Source organism: Amblyraja radiata, chromosome 19 (assembly GCF_010909765.2).
Source record: "Amblyraja radiata isolate CabotCenter1 chromosome 19, sAmbRad1.1.pri, whole genome shotgun sequence".
NCBI classification, from domain to species: Eukaryota; Metazoa; Chordata; class Chondrichthyes; order Rajiformes; family Rajidae; genus Amblyraja; species Amblyraja radiata.
The window spans coordinates 35270214-35287080 of record NC_045974.1 but is presented as its reverse complement, the minus strand read 5'-3'; the positions used below and the strand labels follow the sequence as shown (position 1 = coordinate 35287080).

Below are 16867 nucleotides of genomic sequence, written 5' to 3'. Positions count from 1 at the left end.
CTAACCAGGGCAATTGTTAATCATGAGTTTTTTGTTCGTTTTTCATTATTTCAATTGCCAATCGCTAATTTACTTGTCACAGCAATGCTGTTTACTTTCATAGAAAACTCAAATTGATATTTGTCAATTATGTTTAAAGCTAACGATGACCGTTCTCCTTTGTACATTGCCTTATAAAACGATTTATTAAAATAATAACAAAAAAAAGCAATATCGCCTGACGGTAGTTAGCCTCGAATGCAATAATATTGGATACCGCGCATATCACTCGCAACTAACGAATACAACCATTTCACAGTTGTGAATACAATAACTTTACTGAGTATAATCTGTCGAAAGCATTATTTTAACGTTATCGTTGATGAAACGTGAGGGCATTGGTATTGTTTATGTCTGAAAATAATTCTGATGATTATTGCCTTTGCATGTGAACAAATACATCTCAGGTATGCTAAGATTACCAGTAACTTTCTCCAGATCAGAAGATATGATTTAATTAATGCTATTTCCAGGGGGATTCGGTTGCAAGATGGCCAGCTCAAGATCTAATGAAAGTGCATTGGAGATCTTATCTGATATGTACACGGTATTTTAAAAAATAATGAAAGTTCCATTTTCACAAATCAACCTTTAATGTTCGTCAAAATTAGTGCGCGATTATGATTGTGTCATGTTAAATAACTAAAGGCAATTTATTATAAAACTTGAAGCATTAATAATTAACAAAAGTAATTAATCAGTAACAAGGTCAAAAACAAAATCACGGATTTTGCCTTACGTTTTTCAGTGATGTTTTCAGTTGTTGGGGGCAGGCATCTATCCCTGGGTCAGGTATTATGTCAGCGTTGACTGCATAAATCAGCAAACCCGTGGAACAGAACAGCGCCAATACTACCACACACCCCATGTGATGGATTTTCAGATAGTGGTTTGCTTGAGTCCCCACTAAGAGGGACCGTGCTCCAACCAGGCACTCTTTAGTGGCATGTCGAAACGTTTAGCTAGAAGCAGAGGTTGGTTTTTTTTTAACACCTTATCAATGAGCGGTCATATTTATTCATAAAGATTTCCTCGTAAAAGACGATCCGAATTATTTTTTTACCTTAATTGGCTGATGCACATTGCCAGATCCAGCAGCTATCGCCCATGCCATAGAACTTTCAGAGAGTCCAGGTCCGCTCCGATTACGGGCACTGTCAAAGTCAAGATAGCGTGCTGCACAAGTCTTCTTGTATGGTGACAAGAGAGCTCGGATTAAAGATATTGGTTGCATGCTTTAGGTGCAATGTGATTCTTTATTGGTTTGCTTGCACTAAAAATGCACACACCACCTCCTGTCAACATCTCAGTAGTTATGCTACTTTGGCTAAATGTGTTACTTGTACAGAACCAGTTCCAATCTGTGCCATCTGCATGGCTACCCAGGCACTTCAAATGGGGGGGGGGGGGGGGGGGGGAGCAGCTAAAACGCATCCTTATAGGGGGTCTTGGGAAATTAGTTCACTTTGATCTCTCTTGGAAGGCGATGAGAACAGCAAAGCTCAATGTCTTCTTCAGCTGTCCTTGTTCTGGTATCGTCCACTGAGCTGAAAGTGGCTGGCATGCGTGTACCTCGGAGCAACATGAAAAAGGGGTCGAACATCCGAGCATTCAAATGTTTTGACAGATGTAACACAACTTTGCCGTATGTTCCCCAAGGCAGGTTGGAGCTAACACTGCAACAACTCTCTCACGTTTGCATAATTAGCCAACAGTTAGAAGAGTTTAAGTAGGTGTCAATTTAAACCCAGAGTGAATGTGTTTTATAACACAAAGGATTGACAACCAATTTGGGAAAATCAGATTGCAAACGTTAAGAGAATGAAGAAAGTATCAAGTTTAGAATTTTTGTTATTACATGTATAACACATTTATAGTAAACATAATTGCAAAAATATATCAGCTGGAAACAGTAGATTGTCGAATTTAATAATGAGTCGGATTGTCTTTTGGGTGGGGGGGGGGGGGGGGTGAGTGTAAAAGTAAAGAAATGCGTTTGTTGACTTGGCTGGAGTTTTAGCACCTCAGTCCACAGAACAGCAAGTAACAGGAGTCGGTTCCCCAGTGCTTTCTTCGCTTTGCACACTCTGGCTTTACGCTCGGAGTTCTATTGCCATTGCCCGCTTGTTTTTAGCAGTTGTTTTGATAAGCACTTTCGAAAAACATACCAAGTAGATGCAGTAAAGAGGTGCTTCCTTCAAAGCTAAGGCGACGTGTCCGAACGGAATTTAAAGTGTGCGTTAGGGATTCTGTACAAATGTACTTTACAAAATAAAGGAACTAATTACTTCATGCCAGAATAATGGCAATTGTATAACCAACTTTCATTGCAATCAAATATTTTTTTTCCTCGTTTATTTATCTGCATTCTGTTTGGTGATTATCTTTGAGTTTCCAATATCACGTTTGAAATTGGGATGTAGAAATGAGTTTGTTTTCACAATGAAGTGTTTAAAATTAGATAAGGGAGAATGTTAATAAACCAAATCAGTAAATCCCACGGAAGGTTATCCAAATAAAACGATATTACACGCAAAGGAAATCTATCCCTTTGCGGCTAAATGGCTTTTCACTTTCATTTCACTTTCAGCTAATCTAACAAATGGCCACTAATGCGCTCCATTACCGATTTGATGACCACTTAAGAGATTCTCTGGTCAACCTATTCGCTGTGTGAATTTTCCCGGCACATTTTTGCAGAGGAATTTTGCACCTTCTGAAGATTTGGCGAACCTGCAGCTGGGGACGCATCCGTAACGGTGCCAATTCGTTTCAACCATAAAATCAGCAAACCCGAAAGAGCAGTAAAAATGCCGTTTGCAGCCTGAGAAGCAACATGTCGGGGCTTTCGACAAGTTTGATCTGACAACATTTTAAAGTTGCTAACTGCTAATGGAACATATTCTGGCCTGCGAAGTCAAGGCTTAAAACATAGGCTTCCTAACATTTGAAATTAACCTTCGATATTCTTTGATTTAATCATAATAACATATTTTTGACGATTTATGTGTGTGTGTGTGTGTGTGTGTGTGTGTGTGTGTGTGTGTGTGTGTGTGTGTGTGTGTGTGTGTGTGGGTGCGGGGGGGGGGGGGGGGGGGGCATTCATTCAGTTACATATTTTTCCAGTGAAATTAACAACAATCTGACCCATACCAAACATTATATGCATATTGCAAACACTAATCCAGCCACCTTGCCTCTATTGTTGTTTGAACCATGATAATCAGAAGTTAACAGGAACCGGTAGGAAACCAGTCAGTAAAACCCCAGATAATTCACGCAACAAATGTCGTTGAAACTAAATGCCTTGCTCCGCAGCGGCGAACCGAGATGGCACGGATACTGACATTTAATTTAGTTTAGTTCAGTTTAGTTTATTGTTACGTGTACAGGTGAAAAGCTTTCGTTACATGATAACCAGTCAGCGGAAAGACCATACAATACATGATTACAATCGAGCAGTCCACAGTCCGCAGATACATGGTAAAGCGAATACAGACATAAAAAGCTGGAGTAACTCAGCGGGACAGGCAGCATCTCTGGAGAGAAGGAAAGGTTGACGTTTCGGGTCGAGACTCTTCTTTCTGTCTGGGGAAGGGTCTCGACCCGAAATACTCCAGCTTTCTGTGTCTATCTTCGGTTTAGACCAGCACCTGCAGTTTCTTCCTACATATGATGCAGGGAATAACGTTTAGTGAATTCGTTTAGTACAAGATAAAGTGAATAACGTTTGGTACAATATATAGTCCAGTAAAGTTCGATCAAAGATAGTCCTAGGGTCTCCAATGAGGTAGATAGTAGCTCAGAACTACTTTGGAGACTGGATGGAGATTATTTGCATTTCTCTATAAAACTTTTTTTCAAAAATAAATACAAGGGAACACCTATATTTTGGGGATTCCTGCAAACGACGACTGCCTGCCTACTGGAGGCTTTCCTCCAACTGCGGAGATTCTCTGGAAAATCCCGGTTCTTTGGAAAATCCTTCCTCGCAGAATGTTGTGCTTGAATTGTGGGAGGAGACCCTCCCGACCCAACAAACGTTAATGAGACCCCCCTGGGACAGATCTAGGGTTAGTGACATATGGGAAGGACTGGATGCTCGCCGGTGTGACCGACCTCATCGGGTGTATATAAAGTTTGCTCAGTGCTGAGCTGAACCACTTCACTGACTCCAGCTCATGTTTGTTTTTGAACTCCATCGCCTGGTGCAGTTACACCGGAACGTTGAGCGAGTGTTGAGTTTCACTTAAACCCTTTGTTTCGCTGTTATTACAAATGGATATCATGGTCGAGTGCCACTTTTCTCCATCCGATCTGTTCTACGATAATTCTTGTCTGTCATCGCCCGAGGAAGCAGACTTTGCGGATGATTCCGAGCACGGCGCAGTGGTATTTGGGGACCACAAGCTGGAGTCCCGCGGAACCGATGAAGAGAAACACATCAAAGCACCGAACGGCCACCACCAGGCTGGTTGCCTTGCGTGGGCTTGCAAAGCCTGCAAGCGCAAAAGCTCCAACACCGACAGGAGAAAAGCCGCCACCATGAGGGAGAGGAGGAGACTTAAGAAAGTTAATCAGGCCTTCGAGACTCTGAAGAGATGCACAAGCGCCAACCCGAACCAGAGACTGCCCAAGGTAGAGATATTGAGGAACGCCATCAGCTATATTGAAAGTCTCCAGGATCTTCTCAGGGAACAGGTGGCGAACTACTACAGCCTCCCGGGCAATGACAACTCGGAGCCGGGCAGCCCCACGTCCAATTGTTCAGACGGAATGGTGAGCACTAATCTGCGCCCCCTCCCCGTGTCCCTTCTTCAATTACACACACACTCACACACACACACACACACACACACACACACACACACACACACACACACACACACACACACACACACACACACACACACACACACACGTGCGCGCGCGCGCGTATTCATGCAGACCTCCGACCTATTGCGATAATATATGATAATATTTGCTGGAATTGTGGAAAGTTCCAAATATAATCTGTAATGGTAGTGACTCGGTGGAATCTGAATATGAAAGTTTTGTGATTTTCAGGCTGGAGAGGATGGGCCGAATAGCCTCATGCATCGTAAAGTTTCTATTCTGTGAACCCCCCCCCCCCATTTGCCGTTTTACTGGACGGGCATTTATTCTGCTCACTAACAAGCAGCGTGTCCAACTATTACTGTGGGTCCATGGGTTCTTTGTATAGCTAATGCAAAACGAAAACTTCTGGTTAACGTAATCAAGCCTTACTTAAAACATCTGTCCATAAAGCTTTCTTCTTCGTGCCTTGAAAGAAAACCTGATATTCATGAGTTCGTATCGTAAATATCGATTACAAGCTTATTCACAAAACTGTTTCAACTGATCTTCTAACACAGCTTGAAGTTAACAGCTAATTACATTTGCTATGGAGAAATGAATAGATTATAAACGGTGTTCATACACTTTTTGTGTGTGAAGGGAACATTTTCCCGATTTCAATCTTTAATATTGCCTCGAGTTTGGTTATCAATGAGTCTCAGTAGTTATAAAACATACCTCCACGTAACATCCACCACGAATGAAAGCCAAGAAGATTGATCCGGCCAGATATTTTCCAATTGCATATATAGTGCATAATTGCATATTTAATAAAATTGGGGATTCGGGCATTAAATTGCCAATGTTTTATTTCAAGTCTAGTTGAGTTTATTGACACATGTACAAGTACAGGAACAATGGAAATTGTGCTTGCAGCAGCATCACGGCCATGTAGACGCGGATAATGCACAAATACATAAATAATACAGATTACACGCAAATTCTTCAAGACAGTGAACAGAAAAAGACTGCAAATACAAGGCGTTAGTGAAAAACACGATTAGAAAACAAGTACATGGTAGTCTGGGGTAGACGCAAAATGCTGGAGTAACTTAGCGGGACAGGCAGCATCTCTGGAGAGAAGGAATGGGTGACGTTTCGGGTCGAGACCCTTCTTCAGTCCAAGGGGTGGTCCACAGGGTCTCATGTTGAGACAGGGTTACATTGAGGCAGGGTTAGGATTGTGCAGGTCCGTTCAAGAATCTGATTGTAGAAAAGTAGCTGTCGCTGAACCCGGTGGTCTTCAAGTTGCTACCGGATTGTAGCAGCGAAAAGAGGGCACGGCACGGCACGGCCCGGATGATGATGGATGCCTCATGCAGGTGCTTTCAGTGGCGGGGAAGGCTGTGCCTTTGATGGATCAGGTTGAATCCACCACTCTCTGCAGTCCTTTGTGTTACGAAACCACGAGGTAACCAGTCAGGGTAGTTTCCAAGCTGCATCTGTAGAAGTTTGTTAACGTATTCTGCGACATGGCCAATCTCGTTAAACTTCTAAACAAAATAGAAGCGCTGGCGCGTCTTTCCCCTTAGTACATTTATGTGATGAGCCCAGGACAGATTGACCAGATGTGAACGCCTCGGAATTTGAAGCTGTTAACTCTCCCCAGCGCTGATCCAGTAATGAAAACAGGCTCCACGTCTCCCGACTTCCACTTTTCTGAAGTTCACTTTTAATTCCTTGGCCTTGTGGACTTTGGAGGTTGTTGATGTGTACCACTCAACTCTTGTACTGACTCGCCATCTGCGATTCGGCCAATGTTGTCATCGGCGTATCCACTCATTAGGTTTTTGATTTGTGTAATTAAAAATATATATATATAATTCCACTGAAAACCGCTCCCGATAAACATTGATCCATTTCCACGTTTTAAATCGAGCAACCAGGAAGTTTTTACTTTGACACTGTCCAAAAGCCGTGTTGAAACTCAAGAGGGCAGCTGTGCGAATGGGCAAAACTTTGCATTCACAGCTGTCGGGCATTCATTTCAACGAAATATTTCCTGAACTAACTTGGGAGAGCTATAGTTAAACATCTTCATTAACACATTGGAAATTAGTCGGAATGTTAGCGTAGCTCAGGATTTGGTGTAGATGATATCTGGGTCTCATTAAGTGTGACCGAGTGTGTCTTCTTGCTACTTCACTGCGAGTTGCTGCCACACACATTGATCCCTTTGGCTACGGGGATGATGACATTCCCACCTCCCCACCTATTGCTATCCACAGGAGTCTGAAAGAGTGTTATTTTAAACAACAATCACTGAAGCATTCTTACAGAACGGTGTTTTTTTTTCACAATTGGAGCCGGGCTTTGATATGAATTTAATATGCGAAAACCTGACCCGGCGCAATTAAACTTTCTCGGTCAACTGCAGAGACATGCAATCCATTTTCCATGGATAACACAACGCACATTTCTGTGCAAGAATATTGACATATCATGTGAGAAAACCATGGTGTGGCGAGGTAACTGACTATGTCTAATTAACAGATGGGCTTGTTTCCGTCCAAGAATAATCAGGCTCATGACATTTTATGTTTAAAGAGAGGCTTTACCGTCGCATCTTTATAAAGGCTTAAGTGAAACTCTCACAAGTTGCTATGTTTTGATTTCCCTGTGTCTTGTTTCTACAGATGGGGTGTAATAGTCCCGTTTGGTCCAGAAGAAACATCAATTGTGATCGCATTTACTATTCGGACTTACAGAACGGTACGTCCTATAGTTTTCTTGAATGCAGGTTGCCCTTCTTCCCAATCCTGCCTTAAAGTGATCATGTTAAACCTAAGCTGGCGGGTGGAGCTTGTGAAAGCGGCAAATCAGAGGGAAATTGTAAGCGATGGCGGAGAAGTCATCTTGTTTTGAACTCTCGCCCATTTGCCCTCACCCAGCTCACCCAGCACGTTTTGAAGCAATAAACGACTTTTAAAAAAACAACCCAATTTTCAATGATCAGCGAATTAGCGGAACAAGTTCAAACAAAATACAAGCAGTGCCATCGCGTTTTTGAATTCTGAGTTTGAGTTAAAGTTGAGGAACACGTGGTTCAGTTAAACAACGTTTTTGAGAAGCGACCAAGGAGTCAGATACATTTCCTTTTAAATCCTTTAGAAATACTTCATTAACGCTAAGCATACTCACATTTACTCACTAGCAATAAACAGGGACACATAGCAGACATAAAGCAATCTTCTTGCCTATGGCGTGCACAGTCTAAAGTTGTAGGACAACTTGTAGATAAACCAATAAAGACAAATTATAGAAATACTGATTAGACGGCGGTTGTACAATTACATATATTTACATATGGTATTTTTTTAATTAAACATTGAAGAAATTAGTCGATTTTGAAATTCTGGCGCATTTCAGCATTAAAGATATCCCCAAAACACTTTAGAGTGAATCTCCTAAAGAGAGTGAACACTAATTTGCCACCGATCAATTTTCCACTGTTAGTACCATGAGAATGACTAAATATAGGCGGAATTAGATGAACAATCAGTATTGGCCCCGAGACCAGGGAGAAATCTTATATTCCTCTTTGAAATAAATGTATGGAACGTTAATATCACCTAATCACAGATGGAGCACCGTTTCAATGTCTCCCAGAGAAATCCTTCTCTATAATACAGCATGTTCTCAATACTGCATTGGCAAATCCGTTTCAATGTTACACATCACGATGGAACAGCCACCGAACCCATTAAGTCCCGACTTCAGAACCAGCGGGATAACGAAATATACATTAAAGAAAACAAATCCCGGCAAAATAGATTCATCAGTGTTTCCCCCCAAGATTGCAACGTATAATTGAAGGGAATTCAAGGTTTTGTGTCTCCCATATGTATTGTTCAGAGCATTGTCTTTGCCGTATGGTATTATTATTTTAATGTACTTTGATGCATATGTGGTTTAGTAAGCAATAATTGAACATTACATAATGAATAAAGGTGAGAAATGATGTATTTATATACAACATGGGGCGCTTTAGCCTTGGGAAGCCCCATTACGCTTCCCAAGGATCACAGCAAATAATGCATAGGCGTTTACAGGAGCTTTAGGACCGCGGTCTGTGGAGCCAGTTCGGGTCTATACAAAGCTTCGTAGAGCTGTGGATTGTAGTCTATTTCTGTGATGCGAACTTCTCTTCATCTATAATATGTGCTTTACACATCTATTCCAAATGCTAACGAGGATTGTTTTTGCATGGTATATTTGGTCATCACACGCCTATTTCGTTTATTCCCATGCAGTCTGTGCCAGCGGTCGAGGCCTTGGTGTTTCCAGCTTGGATTACCTGTCCAATATAGTGGAACGGATCTCACCGTCCCCCGAGCGTTGTCTCCTTTCAGGGCCGGACGGAAGGATCTCGTCGCCGCTTGTCAGCGACTTGTCCCAGCCGACCACTCCCAGCCAGCCAGTCTATCACGTCCTTTAGACCGTCCAACAAAGCCACCGCAAAATACAGCGTGTAACTATCAAGGTCAAACGGATCGAGTTCCATACATAGGAAAATGTTGACTGTATATTTGTAAATAACGTTATATTCATTACCGTCATTAAAATAATTGTATTTAAGAATTAAATAAAATCACGAACGATTCTTTATATATCTCATTATTTCAAATTTTGACTTTTTTGTTTGAGAGTTTTCAGAGTTGGTTTTCTAGCTCTGAAAACACTCCGAGGAGTATAATAGACACAAAAGGCCGGAGTAACTCAGCGGGACAGGCAGCATCTTTGGAGAAAAGGGTCGAGACCCTTCTTCAGACTGAGAGTCAGGGGAGAGGGAAACGATAGATATAGACGGTGATATAGAGAAATACAGGACAGATGAATGAAAGATATGTAAAAAAGTAACGTTGATAAAGGAAACTGACCATTGTTCCTTCCTACACGTCGAGAAGTGTAGTGTTTGCACCTATTAAGGGGAGAACACAAGTGATGTACGAGCGGGCGCGCATTAATTATACTTCACAGGAGCAGAAAACAGCTCCAATTCTATTTTCATGACCGATCACCGTCCCGGAACCGTTAATTCTTCCCCTGTCTACTCAGAAGCTGGGCGGTCGACTGAGTTTTCGGTTTTCATGGCAAAAAAAAAACCATTTGACAGGACGACTATGACTCCTCGCGGTTTCATTATCACCGCGGAATAAACATTTGTCGAGCGCGCAGCTTCTTGCCAGAAGTCGACGTGTGAATCTTTTGAATTTCAATTCCTTGATTGCATTTTAAGGACAAAGGACATTTATTGTCGCATAATGAAGGACCATTCAGGATTTACAGGCCCAAACACTTGCAGGATTGATCTGAATTCATCCGCGACGTGGACTGTATCATTTTAATTTTGCCCCAGAGAGTTCACTGTGTCTCCCATATTGTTTTAGGACTGAGATTAATGAAATGTCTCAATGCGCATCTTCCTTCTTTCCAGACATGCACCTTGTCCTGCCATTCCTTCTATCCAGAGAAGCTGCCTGTCCCACTGAGTTACTCCAGCATTTTTGTGCCTATCTCACGGTTTAAGGATTTGACCCACATTCGAAGCATTATTCTCCAATTACGTTTACTCTACAAAACTGAAATACTTCATTCTTATACTTTGCACTTAGAAATATAAACAATAAAAAAATCTGTCAGTTTGCCCGACCCAGCTGCGGTTCATATCCATTGCCTTGGGAACAGGGATATTATTCATCAGCTGCGCTTCTCCCCAGAGTTTGAAGGGCAGTAGCAGATGGTGGAGGAAGGGGCGCTCGTGAAATCAGAATGGTAAAAAAGCGATTCAGTAGCAGCTGACGGCAATGCATTACAGCACATGGCATCCCAATGAAGCAGTCTCTGCGCCACAACAGGGACCTAACCAGTTTGGCAGTTTGGCATCTTTATATTAAGTGCAAGACCTCACCACACGGAGAGAACCACACAATGTTTCTGTCTTTCCACGGGTCATAGAAGTGCAAGTGGTGTGACCCAATCGTTTCAGGCTTTAAGTAAAACAATGCAGGTGGTGATCTGAAATGCCTTCACATTTTTAAATTTGGGAATGTATTTACAGTGAGGTGCTCGCCTACATGTTAATGCCGATGAGCAATTGTTTCCATGTGTTTAGTTTGATCAGCAATGCAAATTAGGTTATGCATCTTCCTCACCACCACCCAAGTCGTACTAGCTTCAAAGTCGTCTTGTTGAGTCTCATTGTCTGTAACTCGTTTTCATCTAGTCCCTAGCTAACAATGGCCTGTTTCCTTTATCATCTTAATTTTGTTGCATATCTTTCATTCAGTGATCCTATATTTCTCTACATCACGGTCTATATCGCTCGTTTCCTTTTCCCTTGATTCTCAGTCTGAAGAAGGGTCTTGACCTGAAACGTCACCTATAATTTTTCTCCAAAGATGTAGTCTAACCTGCTGAGTTACTCCAGCTTTTTGCGTCTACTACTGACAACAATTGGGTGAATATAACTATGTATCTTAGCCTCACGGTCCCAATGCATCTTCATCACCAAATCAGCACTGATTTATTCGGGATCCTTAGTTACAATTATTTGGTTCAGTTCATAGTAGGAAAGTGAAAGAAAATATGAACCTAAAAATATTTTAAAAAACAGGAGCAGGTGAAGGCGAATTGGTCCCTGTAGCCAATTCTATCATTCAGTAGCATCAGGGCTAATTACATTTTGGCCTCACACCAATTTCTGGCTTTCTTCCCACATGTAGTTGAAATATCTGATAGTGCTAGCCTTGCATATATACAATTGCAAAGATTCATCATCGCTTGAGACAAGATATTGTTCAAGCCATCTGAATTGGTGATCCCTTGTTCTAAAACTATTCTCCCCACTTCTAGAGACCTTCCACTTGGGCAAACACTTTCTCAGCAGCCACTTTGTCGTGTAATTATGGGTTTCAATATGATCACCTCTCAATGAGCGCAGGGCTGGTCTAACCAAACTTTGGAGGACATGACCAGGCAATGTTTTTGGATGGGACCCTCCTCCATCTCTGCTGCCTGACCCAGTGAATTGCTCCATGGGGTCAGTAATAAACAACCTTATTTTTAAACTTCATACCACTTGCAATAATGGTAATTATCCATTTGTCTTTCAAATGACATTCTGTACCTGCTTGCTTATTTTTTTTTGTATACTATAAGGTGATAAGGGCTTAAGTGATGGGAGCAGAATTTAAATTATTCATCCCATCAAGTCTACTCTGCCATTCAATCATGGCTGATCTCTCTCTCTCTCCTAACCCCATTCTCCTACCTTCTCCCCATAACCCCTGACACCCACACTAATAAAGAATGTATCTATCTGTGTCTTTAAAATATCCATTGACAGCCTCCATAGCCTACTGTGGCAAAGAATTCCACAGATTTGCCACCCTCTGACTAGAGAAATTCCTTCCTAAAGGAACGTCCTTTAATTCTGTGGCTATGACCTCTAGTCCTAGACTCTACCACTAGTGGAAACATCCTCTCCACATCCACTCTATTCAAGCCTTTCACTATTCGGTTCATTTCAATCTTCTTCTTGCGTTTGAGGCAGCAGAGGTTATGTAACGCCCTCCAGGCACTGTAGCCAGTTCAATGTGCTGTTGTCGAGGGCCGTGAGGTCTACCCCTCCACCAGGGGGTGGAGGACAGCGCAGTCGAAAATGACGTGCTGCGCTGTTGCTGGTCTGCTCCACACACGCAGGTTGCTGATGAACGCAGCCCCCAGCGATGCATGTTGCCGTTGAAGCGGCCGACCCCTGTACGGAGCTGGTTCAGAGCGACCCACTCTTTGCGGGGGCAGGTCCGAGCCCTGTGGGGCTGTGGTGTTCGGTGCAACAGTGAATTGCAGAGGTCGCAAAGTCTGGTCCCAGCTGGTTCTCCATGCTCCTAGTGTATTGAAACCGGAGCCACAGAGGGTCGCTGCATGACGGGAGAAGGGGCGACGAGATGACAGGCATTGAGGTCCCAGTTGCTGTGAGTCCTGGGCGAGGTGGTGCAAAGGATGTTTGGTGTCCGATGGGGCCTTGCACACCAGCCTATGAGTGAAGTACTCTCTGTGAAGCTTGGCGGGTGCGATACCTGCGAGCACCGGCAGAAGATCCGTCGGACTAGGGGGTACGCAGCCGGTGATGATCCGCATGGTGTCGTTGAGGATGGTGTCTAGCTTGCGACTATGAGCGCTGCAGCACCATGCTGGGGCAGCGTACTCAGCAGCGTTGTATACGAGTGCAAGAGCACTGGTTCGAAGAGTAAATGTCCTGACCCCCCATGACGATCCAGCCAAGCAAGGCAGGAGGTTGTTCCGCGCCGAGACTTTAGCACGGAGAGCTTCAAGATGTTGCTTGCAGGTCAGCTGCTGATCTAGTTTCACCCCGAGGTATGTAGGAAATGGGTTATAAGGTAGGGGTGATCCATTGAGGGTGACGGCTAGCTGGCGTTGAGCTTCCTTGTAGTTCAGGTGAAAGGCCGTTGTGGTGGTTTTTGCCACACTCAGTTTTAGTCTCCAGGTCTTAAGGTTTCAATGAGGTCCCCCTCAATTTCCTAAACTCCAGGAAGTACAGGCCCAGTGCATCAAACGCTCATCATATGTTAACCCGCTCATTCCTGGGATCATTCTTGTAAACCTTCTCTGGACCCTCTCCAGGGCAATGATCCCAAGACCCACTTATACTGCAACATTTTATCCATTCTTTCAATTTACCTCCCAACTTGAATTTCTAATTTTTCTAATTTTTCTACTTTAAACTTTTTTGCAAAATTCTTGTCCAGATTCATATTCATTGTCAAAAACATCAGGGTATGTAATGAGATTCATTGTGCACTAGATACTCACAAAGTAAACACTATACATACAGTCATGATAAATGTGCCAAAAACACAATGTCGTGCAAAACAGAAGAATGAAAGATTGTAGTGCAATTTGAATAGTTGTAGTCATACAGCACTGAAACAGATCCCACAACCTGCCCACCAAGATGCCCTATTTACTAGCCCTATTTGCCTGCATCTTGCCCATATTCTGCTAAACCTCACTTATCCATATACTTGCCCAAATGGTGTTTAAATGTTTCACAGCTATCTCATGATTTTTGACGGATTGGCACATCTCTTCCTTTGCACATCTTACTATCTGGGCTAGAAATATTCCCATTTTCTTTTGATTCTCATCATTTGGGTATTGTTGGTCTACCATCCAAAGTTGAACATTGCCCAATTCCCATCCCCTCGGTAAAACCCATTAATTCTTTATCCTTTGTCAAAAGGTGTTTCAAAATCTGCCCTTTCAGATAGGTCAATGATGATATTGTCTAAATATTACTCCTTAATAGGGAACCGTTACATCATCCAGTGCTTTGGAATGGGGTTAATATGTCAAAGGTATTACAAAATTCATTGCTGAGCTTAAATAAAAACAGCATATATAAAAAGTATCAACATCAAAGAAAATAAAACAGGTTAATAGTTTTGACAGTCTTTTATTATCTTGGTCTTTGATGGTGTACTGATGTACTATTTTGATCAAACAATATGATTGTACTTCCAAGTTGATATCTGATGTGTGGGGATTGAGGGAGGATGTAGAAAGTCCCAACCTTGGCAGGGTGTGGCTGAGGAGATATTAATTTTGGACTCATCTGAGTGTTACCCATCAGTTTCCCCATTTGAAATGATGGGAAGTTTTCAGCTGCTGGCAGAGTTCAAGGGCAGCTGGGGAACATGGAAGATAAAAACTAAGGAACCCATCTTGGCCAATTCAGAAACCTGTAGAAGATCCCAGGAGAATCTTGCAATTTCTGTGGTAATGCTAACAGCAGGTGAGATGTAAAAACACCTGAATTGATATTTTAACTGCCTGAGTGAACAATTAAAATTGCATATTACCTATGCATATACTGGACAAAAATGAAAAACAAATAGGCAAGCTAACAAATAAAGTATGTTTTAAATTATTTTCTTTAATTCAGTTTTTTGTAAGCAGTTCCACCAAACAGAAGTTTTAAAATGTCACTTTTCATAGTTTAAGTGCGAATTGTCTGATCATAGATGCAACAGTTCCTTTGAAATGTTATATACAATAATCTTTTCCGATCTATAGGTTGTTCCAGTGAGTTATTTTAAGATTTAGTGCTGGTTAGCAATGTGAATTGTTGCAGGAGGAGAACATGATCACCAGTGTCCACATAATAACTGTCAGATTATCATCAGTATTAGATATCGTCTGACACTGCATAGCTGAAAAGCAAAAATAGAAGTACTATATGCTAAACTACACAAGAGGAGCAATCATCCTCATCAGCATTTACAACAGGAATGAGGCCGTAAAAGACACTCAGGAAAATTAAGTGTAGGAAGGAGCTGAAGGTGCTGATTTAAACTGAAGACAGACACAAAAAGCTGGAGTAACTCAACGGGACAGGCAGCATCTCTGGAGAGAACGAATGGGTGACGTCTCGGGTCGAGAGTCTTTGACCCGATACGTCACCCATTCCTTCTCTCCATAGATGCTGCCTGTCCCACTGAGTTACTCCAGCTTTTTGTGTCTATCTTCAGGAAAATTAAGTTACCTGCTGAAATGTGGCTTTGCTTTTATACTTAACGAACAGGTTTGTGTACAAGGAATTGTTCTAAGCAAGAGTGTGGTAAGTTCAAAGTCAGTGTCCACATTGCAATCGATGAGGTTGCATGGCTGGAATGTTACTCTACAGCAGACAGTAAAATAAATCTGGTATTTCCAAGATACAAATCATCTCTATTTTAAAACAGGCAGAACGCAGGCTCCTGATGTGACCGCTCAATTAATGCCAGAGATGATTTGTGGGAAAGTTATCTATGAGGAAAGCTGGTTCTCCAAATTTCTTTTCATTCACATATGGAAATTGCATCTCTCCAAGTCAGTGCGGATGAAATAATTGCCTCCAACCTTGAAAGAAATCATTGCGCCATCATCTACCTGCTGTTCTGTAACTTCATTCATAAATCTGAATTACAAACCACGGAGATTATTGTTACTAAAGTTGCTGAGAACAAATGAAACAAATACACGTGTACAGTGCAGTAGACTTACAAGAGCTTATGTAGGCAAAGGTTAAAGAGCCATAAAGTGATACAGCAAGGAAACAGGTCCTTCAGCCCAATTTGTCCATGCTGACCAAGATTCCCCGGTAGGCCAGCTCCCATTTGCCCACTTGCCAAATCCCTTAAAATCCTTCCTATCAATTTACCTGTCCAAATGTCTTTTAAATATTGGCATTGATCCTGCTTCCACTACTTCTTTTGGCAGCTCCTTCCATATATGTACACACTCTGTGTGAAAAGTTGCCTCTGAGGATCCTATTAAAATGTTCTCTTCTCATCGTCAACGCTTTGCCTTCTAGCTCTTGATTACCACAAACCGGTGAAAAGATTGTGTGCATTTACCCTCTCTATATTCTTCATGACTTCATACTCCTCTACTATAAAGGTTGAATAAGTTAGGTTTTTATTCTTTGGAGCGCAGACGGTTAGGGGGGGACTTGATAGAGGTCTTTAAAATGATGAGAGGGATAGACAGAGTTGACGTGGATAAGGTTTTCCCATTGAGAGTAGGGAAGATTCAAACAAGAGGACATGACTTCAGAATCAAGGGACAGAAGTTTAGGGGTAACATGAGGGGGAACTTCTTTACTCAGAGAGTGGTGGCTGTGTGGAATGAGCTTCCAGTGGAAGTGGTGGAAGCAGGTTCGATTTTATCATTTAAAAATAAATTGGATAGGTATATGGATGGGAAAGGAATGGAGGGTTATGGATATGGTTATGGAGAGTGCAGGTAGATGGGACTAGGGGAAAAATAAGTGTTCGGCACGGACTTGTAGGGCCGAGATGGCCTGTTTCCGTGCTGTAATTATTATATGGTTATATGGTTATATTTCAAGAAATGAAATCCAAGCCTGTTCAACCTCTCCCTATAA

The 16867-nt window shown here is 42.2% G+C and overlaps 1 protein-coding gene across 1 annotated transcript; it reads left to right on the top strand.

Moving 5' to 3' along the window:
- Positions 1 to 3934: 3934 nt before the first annotated feature.
- On the top strand, positions 3935 to 9532 carry myf5 (myogenic factor 5). Its single transcript, XM_033038219.1, has 3 exons — positions 3935 to 4818; positions 7554 to 7629; positions 9171 to 9532. The coding sequence occupies exons 1-3, from the start codon at positions 4318 to 4320 to the stop codon at positions 9353 to 9355; spliced, it is 762 nt and encodes a 253-aa protein (XP_032894110.1). The 5' UTR covers positions 3935 to 4317; the 3' UTR covers positions 9356 to 9532.
- The last annotated feature ends 7335 nt before the right edge of the window (positions 9533 to 16867 follow it).

Coding starts and splice junctions, on each gene's coding strand:
- myf5 (XM_033038219.1), top strand. CDS start 4,318: ATGGATATCATGGTCGAGTGCCACTTTTCTCCATCCGATCTGTTCTAC. Junction 4,819..7,553: donor CCAATTGTTCAGACGGAATG/GTGAGCACTAAT, acceptor TTGTTTCTACAG/ATGGGGTGTAATAGTCCCGT. Junction 7,630..9,170: donor CTATTCGGACTTACAGAACG/GTACGTCCTATA, acceptor ATTCCCATGCAG/TCTGTGCCAGCGGTCGAGGC.